Below are 11,286 nucleotides of genomic sequence, written 5' to 3'. Positions count from 1 at the left end.
AAATAATTGACAAGCAGAGGCGTCGCAAATACCAGAAAAACCATCGAATAAGAAAAACACAAAAGACATAAGAAAAGATTTAGGGTTCCTTCAGTGTCCGTCGAGGGAGCCACTGTGTTGATCAAGCTGGTCCACAAAAATTACCTTCTAAATTGTCATGATTACAAAGTTGTTGAATAATAATTCGATTAAAATAATCATGCGGGTCATTCTGCAATAACGAGTATTATTTACGATTGTGGAACACGAGCCTTGATTTCGCAGAATAACAAATTAGCGATTTTATCCAGCAGGCCAACAGAAACCACCGCAATGAGTAATCATCATGTTGTTTTTGAAAAATATGAAACAAATTTTTCCACCGTTAAAATATATCTTCGGAAATTAAAAACAAAAAATCTCTGTAGCAATACTTTTTACCGACGGATTTGCCGAGTTATACATTCGTTAGAAGAATTGATTATGGAAAAATTGATGTTCATGGTTGCGGTGACGTCATGAACATAAATTGATCAATTAGATCGATTTTGCGATTAATTCTTTCCGTCTCGTATTTAGCTAACCGTTGTCAGTCGCAGACTTGATTCAGACGAATACCGATCGGCGGTCTGTCAAAGTACAGAGACGAAAAAAAGACGGACATCAGGGAAAAAATGAGTCGAATTACACAAATTCGTACGTAAATTTTATTACCCATATTTACAGACTGAAATCCGACAAAAACTCCGACGATTTAGTGGTTTATAATAAATAAACTTGATACTTGTGGTTTATTGCGTCTCTCGTGGATATTCAGCGGCTCAAGAAAAGTCTCGATCGAGACGTTTGATTCGCGTTGAAACTACAGAACGTCAAACGTGAAAACGAAAATTGTTCGAATCCTATTTTTCATTCAGGTTATCTGTAGTTTTGCCATTGGTCCCAATATTCCTTGGTCTGCATTTCTGATAACCGTGACACTGTGCGGTCAAACGCAAATAATTCTTCTTCACCAGTGAAAATGTTGGATTTGTGATCGTTCTAGAAAAAAATCAAGCGTTATTCCTAAAATTCCGTTCCTCTGACGAAATCCAGTTGAAAATTTCATTTTTCTCAATCGAGAAAATTTCCACTGCATTCAAAAAATTTGGTTTTATCAAGTTAAGACTTTTCTTAACTAACCGAGCCTACTGAGATTTTCAAATCGTCCATCAACATTCGTTTTTCATCGGTATATTCGGCGTCACCTTCAGCAACGAATAATTGAGTATGCGGAGCGGCAGCAGAGACAACCACTCTGACCTGCGTAATTGGAAGAATATTCATTTTCATTCGTTTGTGAATAAACATTTGCTTCGAGTAAATGAAAAAAAAAAGACAACGAACTTACTTTATTGTCGTACAGGGTATCGATCAGTGTAATGAATCGTCTGGCTTGAGATTTCAGCTTCAAGTTCAATTGAGGAACATCCCTTATAATAATGGTATGAAAAGCTTGAGACATTTCCAAGTAATCGCTGGCACCGAGAGGCTGAAAAAAAAAACAAAAAGTGAATATCGACAGGAAATTAAATATCTTGAGCTCTAGTTCAATTTATTAAATTACTGTTGATTTACCCTATCGCATAATTCCTCAAAAGTCGAGTCGATAACTTGGCCACAAGTTTTTTTGAAGGAGACGTTTCGACCTTTGATGGACAAAGTTTTTGGCCGGACAGTGTCGTTCTCCATGGAGCATAAATATTTGAAGACTTTATCAACAGCGTCGTCAGCATCTTGGCCTTTTCTAAAAAAGAAATAAATGAATGTGCCAAAGTTGTAACTGCGAGTGACACGAGTCGAGACTGATTTTGAAAGAATTCCTGAAAATTTTCAAACGTACACGAAATAGCTACGATTTTTTCCTCCGCTTCCTTTCAATCGATAATCAACTCCAGAATCGAGGGTATCTATAGCACAATGATCTTTCAACACTTGAATGAAAGGCACGAAATTGCCCCGTTGCAGACCATTTTTGTATAACTCATCAGGAGATCTGTTACTCGTTGCCACAACTATGACACCGTTGTTGAAAAGCTCAGTAAAAAGTCGCTTCAAAATCATGGCATCCGCAACATCGGTCACCTACCAAAATAACATTGAAATTCAAGAAACTTTAGCTCAGACGAATTTCGAGGGACGAAATAGGTTGCGAGGATTTTTTTTTTAATATAGAATCAATGATGCACCTGGAATTCATCGAAGCACAGTAACCATGCGTCCTCTATAATGACCGAAGCTACAGGAGGAATAGGATCGAAAGGTTGAAGCTTCGTGCTGTGCGGGTCTCGAGTAACACCTTTTTTTACTTCATGTATTCTGCTGTGAACGTCCAGCATAAATTCGTTGAAATGGACTCGTTTTTTGTTCTTTATCTAGACAGAGAAAAACAAATGAAATATTTTTAAGTCATATTGAAATTATTTAATGAAAAAAACCCATTTGTACTGCATATGGAAAGCCATTTTGAAAATGATTAAAAACTATTCTATGAAATTAGAATAAAAAATAACGAAAATGATATTGGCAAAAGGAAATTTGTAAATATATTAGAAAACATTGTATTGATTGAAAAATTAGAATTAATGAGCTACTGTTAAAAAGTTGGCTAGTAATGCTTCTCTGAGAAAGACCAACTTTAAAGCATTTGTCATTGATTCAGACCTCCCAAGAATGTTCCAACATCTTCTAATCGTTTTGTATCATTGCCCAAAGGAATGTTATTCAATTCCCAATAACTCGAAAACAAAAAATTGACACTGGAAAAAAAAATGTAAAAGAGGGATAAAAATTGTAAAAACTAAAATTTCAACAAATGTCGCTGGTTCTAATGTGCTTGGCTAGCCATGTGCAATACAGAATAAATTAGAACTGAGATACCTGACAGCAATTATAGAATAGGTCCATCAACATTGTTTTACCTCCGCCCACGGCTCCGTAAAGATAAAGTCCTTTGGGCAATTTCTTGTTTTTCTTTCCTGTGCCTAACCATTTACCCAGGAGGCTGGGTTTCTCTGGCTCATAATTCTCTATGTCTCGATAAACCCTTTGGAGACTATTTGCTATTCTCAGCTGAAATTCATCAGCAACTAATTCGCCTTTAGCTATTTTTTCCTCCAAAACTTTGACCGGACCTTCAGGACTCTTTTGTTTTTGGTCACTCGCTAACGAACGAGAAAATACTACAGTCGTGCATCGGGAAACTAACACTGCCACTTGATTCAGCCCGCAGGGTCCTCGGCTCAGTAAGCAGGCCATCGTTTGTGGCATACTGTGAAAATTTTCCCAATAAATTAATCACTTGTCAATTCATAAATTACAACTTTATTAGAAATGATGAAAAGAATTTTGAAAAAAAATTCGACATTTTTTTTTTAATTTTACACAAATAAACTTTGTAGCATAATTTTGAATTCCGTTCAACGAGATGATGCTGACGTAATTTTAATTAATTATAATGATAAATACTTTTTTAATTCTCTGTAAAAAGGATTTTTTGGTGATTCAATATTGTTATAATTGTAAAATATAATTATTGTCGCGAGAAAATTTTTATTCATTACAAGTGCCATATTTCCATTAGTCATTAATCTGAGATCAGATTTTCAGTTAAACGTTGGCCTAAGATAAATCAAATGAGGACTTACCTTTTCGAGATTTTACACGCCCACAATATTACGAATCGGCTCAAGGAAACGCGTGTGCAAACATTTTTCAGAGCCAAGGTGATGTATTTTCAACGCATCACGAGTCGATAACGGCACGCGAATTTTTTTCTATCTATAATGCTTAGGTGCTAGAACTGCTGCTAGACAGTAAATTACGAAATTCTGCAAACGTCAGGAACCTACAACTAAAGATGATGTGTCTAGACGAATCACTCGAAATTTGGATGGTCGGTTGTTGGTTGTTGCAATGATCGAAGTCATGTTTTTATCATTCGAATTTGTCATACTGGCGTCACATGTTGTATTTTGAGATGAAACATTGCCAAATCAAACATGCAGTGACATTATGTCGTTGGAATTGAAAGCCATCCATTTTACCGACAGTAAGTAACAAAAGATTCATCGAAAATCATTTCGAATATGTGAAATATTTTCTCCAAGTGATTCGACGGCAGATGGACAATTTTGAAAATCGTTTACGAATATGAACTACGAACAATGAAAGACTGAAAATTTTTTGTAAAATAAATGAAGAATTGTAGCGTTATCGGTAAAATAACTCCCTGTCCGTTGTATTCCGGCAGCTTTGGTCAATATGATATATATAATGACGAACGGGGGGGTGTGAAAAATAATCGATTTTTGTCTCCAGTCATGAAACACACGCCGCAAGTGGCGAAATTGTGAGCTGTCAGTTTTCATTTCGTGGAGAATCGAACGAAATAATCAATGTTGACATAATTGTTATAATTATGTCGTTGTTTTACTTAAAAATGGAATATTCCGAGAGGAAAACAGACACCTGTGAAGTACATTGCGAAAATAAAAATGGTTCCAGATAATAGCATAAGACGACTGTACTAGATTCAGTCGTTTTTTCAATAATATAATAAAACAAGCTGTCAGGAATTTTTTTTTCACACCCATCGCGAAAATAAAACTGTTCAGTCGTATTGGCGAGCTATGGCAGCCGCTCAAGGAACCCCGGAATCCGATGCTGGTAGCTTTGAATGTTTTCAAAATTACACAGCTCCAGAAGTTTTCGTTCAAGGACTTGCAGGCATCGTCGATCAACAAGATGTCGAGTCCATGATACGTGCTCAAAAACAAATGTAAGTATTATCCCCTATTCTGTTAGTCTATTGAATACCTTATTGACAAGTGTGAAATTTCTTGTTTTAACCGGAATCATTTTTTGATGGTTAATTTTCATCGAGAGTTGTAATCTCAGATGCTCAAGTTGTCAAATACGATTTATCATTTCTCTTGTAAATAATTCGTTTTTATTTTCTATATTTACCACTCAGGCTTCAGCGTTTTGAAAAGACAAACGAAATGCTGACAAACTGCAACCAACTGTCAGTTAATAGGCTGAAATCGGCAGGAGTAGAATTTAAAAAGCACACCGCTCTCTTGGCAGAAATGAAACGAGATTTGGATCACATATTCAAGAGAATACGTATCGTCAAAAATAAACTCAGCCAACAGTATCCTCAAGCTTTCAATGGTAATATCACTCGTGATTCAAATTTTTTGATCCATCCAAAGAAAAACCTCTGGTATTTTCATGTTTCTTTACTAATTCTACAATTTCGTTTTCATGTATTCCATTTTTTAATGCATTTTGTCATTTGTATTTTTCATTTTATGATGTGGTTATTCATATTTGCACGTTTGAATGTACTCTGCATTAATATGATTCATTTACATTATTTGAGAATATTGTCGGGAAATTAAAAAGATGATGCGGAACTTTACAGCATTGGAGTCCAATGAATTTAATGAAAAAAACATTTGTAATTCACAAATTTTTTCTTTCACGAAATCATTGGTGCGTAGATTGAAAAACTACAAATTGTAAATTCAGTAAGGACCAAAATTGAAGAATTACTGGAATTGTTGGAGAGTTTTTTTTACATCATTTCGTTGGACTCCAACGTTGCAAACTTTAACTTCATTTAAAAAGTACATCATTGGCCTGCATTTTATTCGAGAATATTCATAGCACTGAATCTTTGAAATTGACATTTTAAACAGAGGCGGTGAGGAGCAGTTTGGCGGAAGAAGTGATGGTAGAAGATTTGGACCAAGGTCCGAAACCCCTGGAGCCAGAAGTGGTGCCTCTGCCTGTTCCTGTTTCCGGTATAAATGATGGCGATCCAGATTCAGACGGTAACCAACCGTAATAGTCATGTTGCTAGTCAAATATTCTAAGAAGTATTCTCTCTAAAAAACCAACAAAACAAAACGGAAACGTACATAAAAAATATATTTCTTAGGAATTATTCTGTGCACAAAAAAGTTCAAAGTACATAAGTTACGAGTGAGAAATTTTCATGGCATTACTAAGTCTGAGATATTGCGGGCATTAAATTTATTTTTTTATTTGAAAAATTTTTTATACTTTTCCAGAAATTCTCCCTTCCTAGGTTCAAATTGTAATCGTAATTATAGAGGATTTTATATTGTTTATAAAAACCCACGAAATGATTCATTGAAAAATTAGAAAACTTTGTTTATGCTAAAATTGTTTTTTATTGGTTTTATAAAATTGGCGAAAAGTGAGCGATTTTGTCACAGATGGAAACTGCCCTTTTGAATTTTTCATTATCGCTAATAATTACCAAAAAAATTACAAAAATATCGCTATATGAGTAGATGAAATTGCTCTGTGGATCTCGTAACGAAATTTCGACATTTAAATGGAATTGAAGTAGAATGTTGAGACTCTATACATACAAATATGTCTGGTGCTATTTTTTAAGTTATAGTAGAAAAAGAACTATGAGAAAAAAATTTCTAGAATATGAATCTTCGTGAGATCGACTATCCACAGTTGTTATTTTAATGGAAACGAGCGTACTATCAAATAACGTGAATTTCTATAAAGGTTACACGCGTCTCTGATATTTTCTATTTTCAAATCGTTACGAGACAAATATTTAAGTAGAATCGCGACGAAATAATATTTTAATATCAATTAGTGCGAGAGTTTTCTGACTCATCAGATCAGAATAAGAAACCACAAAAACTCGAGAAAAATTGAGAATCATTAAACAATAGAAAATTATAAAAATAGAATGAATGAACGTGTTGCCTGGCAATCTGTGTAGGCTCTTATGTTGTTGACTGTACGATGTACATGTTAAGATCAAAGTGCAAAATTTGCTATTAAAAAAATGTTATAAATAAGGAACAAAACGAAATGAAGTATTGTGAAAAACAGTGAAATTCTTAACTGGCGAATTCGCACTCCGATCGTAGCATATCGAAATAAATAAATATATGAACGAGCTGTAATCGCAAAAATTCGTTATATTTCCGGTCGAAAGAAGGGGGAAAATACAATTTCGTTTATTTTCGTTGGATAGAGAATTGATGTTTTTTATTTGAAATTCGTGCGATCCTAATTAGTTTTTCGTAGTAAGAATTTTCGCCTTTTCCCCTTCCCGGATTCGTCGACCCGAAGAAGATTGAATCCGCAATGTATTTATTTCGTTAGTTTGTTTGTTTTTTTCATCGTTTCATTCGCTGTTAATCTCTCGTTATAAACTCAAATTGTTGATGTATACAGTTCCAGTCGAGGAGTTTCAGTTCGCAAAGCTGCGCAAAAGACGGATTAAAAGCAACGACAGCTCCTCAACCGAGAGCAACAACGAGCACAGTAACGCTGACGACTCGTCCTGCACTTCGGACACGCCATGAATCCATCACATGATTTTTCATTAACAGAAAAACAGTCAGAAATGAAAAAGATGAAAAAACTAAAATGTTCTCGGGAAATCGATTGAAAAAAGAAAGATAATTTCATGAGGCAAAACGGAGAAACGAATGACGAATGGAAAAGAGAAAGAAAAACAAAGAAATTATACGCGCGAATGACCACGAAATATTGTCACTGAATTAAAAAGTGCTGAACTGAACAAAAGTGGACTAAAATGAGCCAGAGAGATTGAGACGACGAACAACCCAAGTCCTCGTCTGACCGAGTGTACCTGTATAATTTGTAAGGCTGCACGTGGGTGTATTATAACGAAACATTGAAAGCATAATAAATAACAAATGTGTAAATACATAAAATTTTAAAAAGATTAAACAACGAAACGTTTCTTTACATTGACGCCAGTTTTGGATCGATTGAGATCCAAGTGTCAGGGTCGAGGCATCTCGTTCGAGCAGAAACCACACAAACTTTAATTTAATGAAAAATTTTATTGGAAATTACAGAATTCGTGTCAACGAGTCGATCATCTCTAAGCACAAGGAAATGGAATTTTCTCACGTGACGAATATTGAAAAACGTTTGTTTTTAAATGATTTTTCGTCTTGATAATTAAATCTTTGTCCGCTATTTTCGGTCGTTGAGAAACGTCGGGCCGAAGATCGAGGGGAAGCACACGAAATATGTTGACATGTGCGGGCCATGCGAATTGCACATGTCTGTACAGTATGCCAGGCATATGTGACATGTAGAGTACGTAACGTGTGCTTCGAGTGTGCGAGTTTGTGTATACAAAAGACTAGTAGGGAGATGGTGTTCGGAGGGAAGGAAAGGCCGGCAGGCGTCTCGGGATGCCAGAAACCAGCTGCACCTCAGCTGTTTTCTATCCGTGGCGTACATCTCGCTTTCTTCCAAGTCTTTTTCCCTTCATATTTCGTGTTTTTGCTTTTTTTCCCTCCCAAAATGCGCGCCGTGCTCGGGGCCATTTGGAAGTAAAAACTTTTGCTGTTGTATGTCCCGCTAGCGAGCGAGACGTTTCCGCAGATTCGGCGATCTGGTCCAGATCTGTCTCGCAAAAAATGAAGAAAAAATGTTGATCCTTAAAAATTGTAGAGGCTGTCACAAAAGTCCTCTTTCTAATGGAGGGGACGAGTAGAGCATGAAATTCTGAAGAGAAAAGTCCTCAGCCACTTTTCTCTAGGATGCGCCGTTCTTGCCGTTTTCAAGCCCGCGATTAACGTTTAACGTTTTCAAGTGTATAGAGGGTGTCCGAAAAATCAGGTCTCAAATTCACGGTGCGAGTAGAGCATGAAATTCTGAAACGAAAAGTCCTCGGACGATTTTCTCTCTGAAGCGCCGTTCATGCGTATTTTAGCCCTTGAAGGATTCTGAGCGCTTCGGGGCTTCTACAGGGTGTCCGAAAATTGGGGCCCCAAATTTGCGGGGCGAGTAGACGAAGTGATTCCGGAAAGAAAAGTCCCCGAGGATTTCGTGCTCGGGGTTGCCGTTCGTGAAATATTCAAATGATGGACAAAAAGATTTCGTTGGCCATCAATGGACGCAACGAAGGGTGCGTCGGAGAGGAAAATTCCTCAAGACTTTTATTCCTGGGACATCTCGATCTGCTGATCGTGCAAATTTCGCGTTCGACTTTTCGGACACCCGGTATATACGGCCGAGATGCACATGGTGCCGAACGCATGCGTCTCTGGAGCAGACGACACAAACTAGAGTTGGGAAAACGCGGAAACAGCTGTTCGAGCTTATCGAGCTCACCTGTTCGCCCATTCGATACTTTTGGCCTCTCGATCCCGTGTATATCTGTATATACACGTGAATATACATGCAGGCTTGCGAGAGTTTTGGTCGGCGATTGAAAGTGTGAAGAAAATTCTGCGCTCACAAAAGCATGTATTTTCCTAAAGAGAATTTAATCGACTTCATATTCAGCATAAAATATGCGAATTACGCCATTTTCTCTCGCACTATTTTGCATACGCACGTACGCATGGGACATTCCGTGGTCAATCGCCTTGGATCGAGAGACGAAACTCGCGATATGACGATGAGATTTTGTGGGATCGAGGATAAAATTTATCGAGATTTATTTAGACAGTTTTTCTGAGTACTTACCGTTCGAAAGCTCGCGAAAATGACACAAATATTTATATTTATTTTGTCGTCATAATTCATTCGAGACTCGGTCGTGGCTCCTTTGTAGATGAACAAAAGTTCGAACTACTTTTTTTTCAAATATTCAGTTTTGTAGAAAATGGTAATTGGGACAATTAATAGGCAGAGGAAACCCCGTCGTAAAGCTGTGCCAAGAGAGCGATTTTGCGCGAGCATTTCTTTGTTGACATTGTCAGAGGAGCGGGCGCAGGATGGACTGCAGGCGTCGCTAAAGGGATCGTCTTTTTTTGGTTATGTCACGCGCGCGAGCGATACTGCACAATGCACAACAGAGAAAGAGAGCGCACCTTGTATTTTCCACAAAAGCTTTCCTTTACCGTTTTTCGTGCTGCTGTTCGTTTTTTTTCTCTTTACTCTAATCTAAAATTGTTCCGATATCGCGTTTTATACAGCTGCGCCCAAAGAACAAGTGCAATGAAAAATGTACGGGGCCATTTTTATGTTCTATGGAAGGAATAAGAGAAAACTTTTTATTTCGTATTTATTTTGATTTTTTATCGCGTGTTTACATTCATATTTATGGATGTATAACTTCTGGGAGAGAAAAAATCCTCAATACGGAATATCAAGGATTGAAACTCGTGATGCATGTTATATGCAGAAAATACGTTAAAACTTTCAGAACGAAAATATTTGCTTGACTCCTTTGAGAGAAATAGAGAGAAAGAGGGAAGGGATGAGGCGGAGAGAGAGAGAGAGAGAGAGAGAGAGAGAGAGAGAGAGAGAGAGAGAGACGGGGAGAAGGATGCAAAGTGGATGAAGCTTGTACACACTGCTATTGGCATTCCGCATAGTCCTGGGCTTGACGCGTTATTTCGCGTAGACGAGAGGGAGGGAGAGAAAAAATAAAAGAGGGGGAAAAGCAAGAGCGATAAGCACCAAAGAGAAAATCGTTTGGTAAACTCGTTATGATGTGCTTATGTGCTTAAGTGCGGTGTATTCTCTCTCCAAGATTACGACGAAACTTTTGTAACTTGGATTTTATACGAAAAGTCGTTTCTACTTTATGACATGCCTCTAAAATTATGGAAAAAAGTGTTCTAATATGCTCGATGTTAATTTTTAAGTGTGGAAAGTTTCGTCGAGTTACGACGCAAATTTTTCAAGTTCCATTAGCCATTTTCAAAATATATACAGTCAATTTCGTAAGAATACGATGAATCGCGTATCTTTTTTTGAAGCAACAACCTTTCAAGCAAAAGTATTCAACTGTTTTTCAACAGTGTCTTATAACTTACCGATTACTCGGTATTTTGAATAATTTTTTTTTTCAAATGTTTCCTTTCGTTGAGGTTAAAAAGCATTGCCACCTGACCGTCATTGACGGTGAATCCGGTAATATTTGTATTGAGAGGGAGAAACACAACGCGATGGAGGTTCTGCTATTGGCATCAACCACTTCCTGGCTTTGACAAGCTATTCGAATCAGTCTTACCAGCGTAAAAGAGAAAATGGTGGGTGGGACGGTCAAGCTGTGTATTTTTGTTCCGCGTGCATGAAAGCATCGAGAAAAGAGGAATAAACTCATGATCGCGATCATCGCGACGAACACGAAACGTCGAAATGATAGAGCGAGCGAGCATTTACCAAAATCTTTATTCAATAAAAATAGTGATCATAAAAATAAAAATCGAGGAGCACGATTGCATCGTAACCTAAAAAGTCAACGGTGCTGCGAATTTACAA

The 11,286-nt window shown here is 37.1% G+C and overlaps 2 protein-coding genes and 1 long non-coding RNA gene across 3 annotated transcripts; 2 read left to right on the top strand and 1 right to left on the bottom strand.

The window, feature by feature from the left end:
- Positions 1-150: 150 nt before the first annotated feature.
- Positions 151-2,539, top strand: LOC122408598 (uncharacterized). The gene is made up of 2 exons (XR_006260504.1): positions 151-675; positions 2,194-2,539. It is a non-coding gene; the product is annotated as an uncharacterized lncRNA (long non-coding RNA).
- Positions 664-3,930, bottom strand: LOC122408595 (putative ATPase N2B). Its single transcript, XM_043415459.1, has 8 exons — positions 3,666-3,930; positions 2,899-3,289; positions 2,208-2,393; positions 1,862-2,103; positions 1,597-1,765; positions 1,370-1,510; positions 1,162-1,281; positions 664-1,020 (listed from the first exon to the last, which is right to left on the bottom strand). The coding sequence occupies exons 2-8, from the start codon at positions 3,286-3,288 to the stop codon at positions 898-900; spliced, it is 1,371 nt and encodes a 456-aa protein (XP_043271394.1). The 5' UTR covers position 3,289; positions 3,666-3,930; the 3' UTR covers positions 664-897.
- Positions 3,931-3,999: 69 nt separating this feature from the next.
- On the top strand, positions 4,000-7,782 carry LOC122408597 (kxDL motif-containing protein CG10681). Its single transcript, XM_043415463.1, has 4 exons — positions 4,000-4,798; positions 4,994-5,193; positions 5,724-5,858; positions 7,261-7,782. Exons 1-4 carry the CDS (start codon positions 4,650-4,652, stop codon positions 7,389-7,391), a joined length of 615 nt encoding a protein of 204 aa, XP_043271398.1. The 5' UTR covers positions 4,000-4,649; the 3' UTR covers positions 7,392-7,782.
- The last annotated feature ends 3,504 nt before the right edge of the window (positions 7,783-11,286 follow it).

This window comes from Venturia canescens, chromosome 3 (assembly GCF_019457755.1).
Source record: "Venturia canescens isolate UGA chromosome 3, ASM1945775v1, whole genome shotgun sequence".
In the NCBI taxonomy this organism is placed as follows: domain Eukaryota; kingdom Metazoa; phylum Arthropoda; class Insecta; order Hymenoptera; family Ichneumonidae; genus Venturia; species Venturia canescens.
The sequence above is the reverse complement of the archived record's forward strand: the minus strand, read 5'-3'. Positions and strand labels throughout refer to the sequence as shown.

Excerpts from the sequence above, each read along its gene's own strand:
- LOC122408595 (XM_043415459.1), bottom strand. The coding sequence starts at position 3,288 with ATGCCACAAACGATGGCCTGCTTACTGAGCCGAGGACCCTGCGGGCTG. Across the intron at positions 1,766-1,861 it reads AAAAATCGTAGCTATTTCGT|AAAAGGCCAAGATGCTGACG; the intron begins GTACGTTTGAAA and ends TTTCTTTTTTAG. Across the intron at positions 1,021-1,161 it reads TGAAAATCTCAGTAGGCTCG|AACGATCACAAATCCAACAT; the intron begins GTTAGTTAAGAA and ends ATTTTTTTCTAG.
- LOC122408597 (XM_043415463.1), top strand. The coding sequence starts at position 4,650 with ATGGCAGCCGCTCAAGGAACCCCGGAATCCGATGCTGGTAGCTTTGAA. Across the intron at positions 5,194-5,723 it reads GTATCCTCAAGCTTTCAATG|AGGCGGTGAGGAGCAGTTTG; the intron begins GTAATATCACTC and ends CATTTTAAACAG. Across the intron at positions 5,859-7,260 it reads TGGCGATCCAGATTCAGACG|TTCCAGTCGAGGAGTTTCAG; the intron begins GTAACCAACCGT and ends TGATGTATACAG.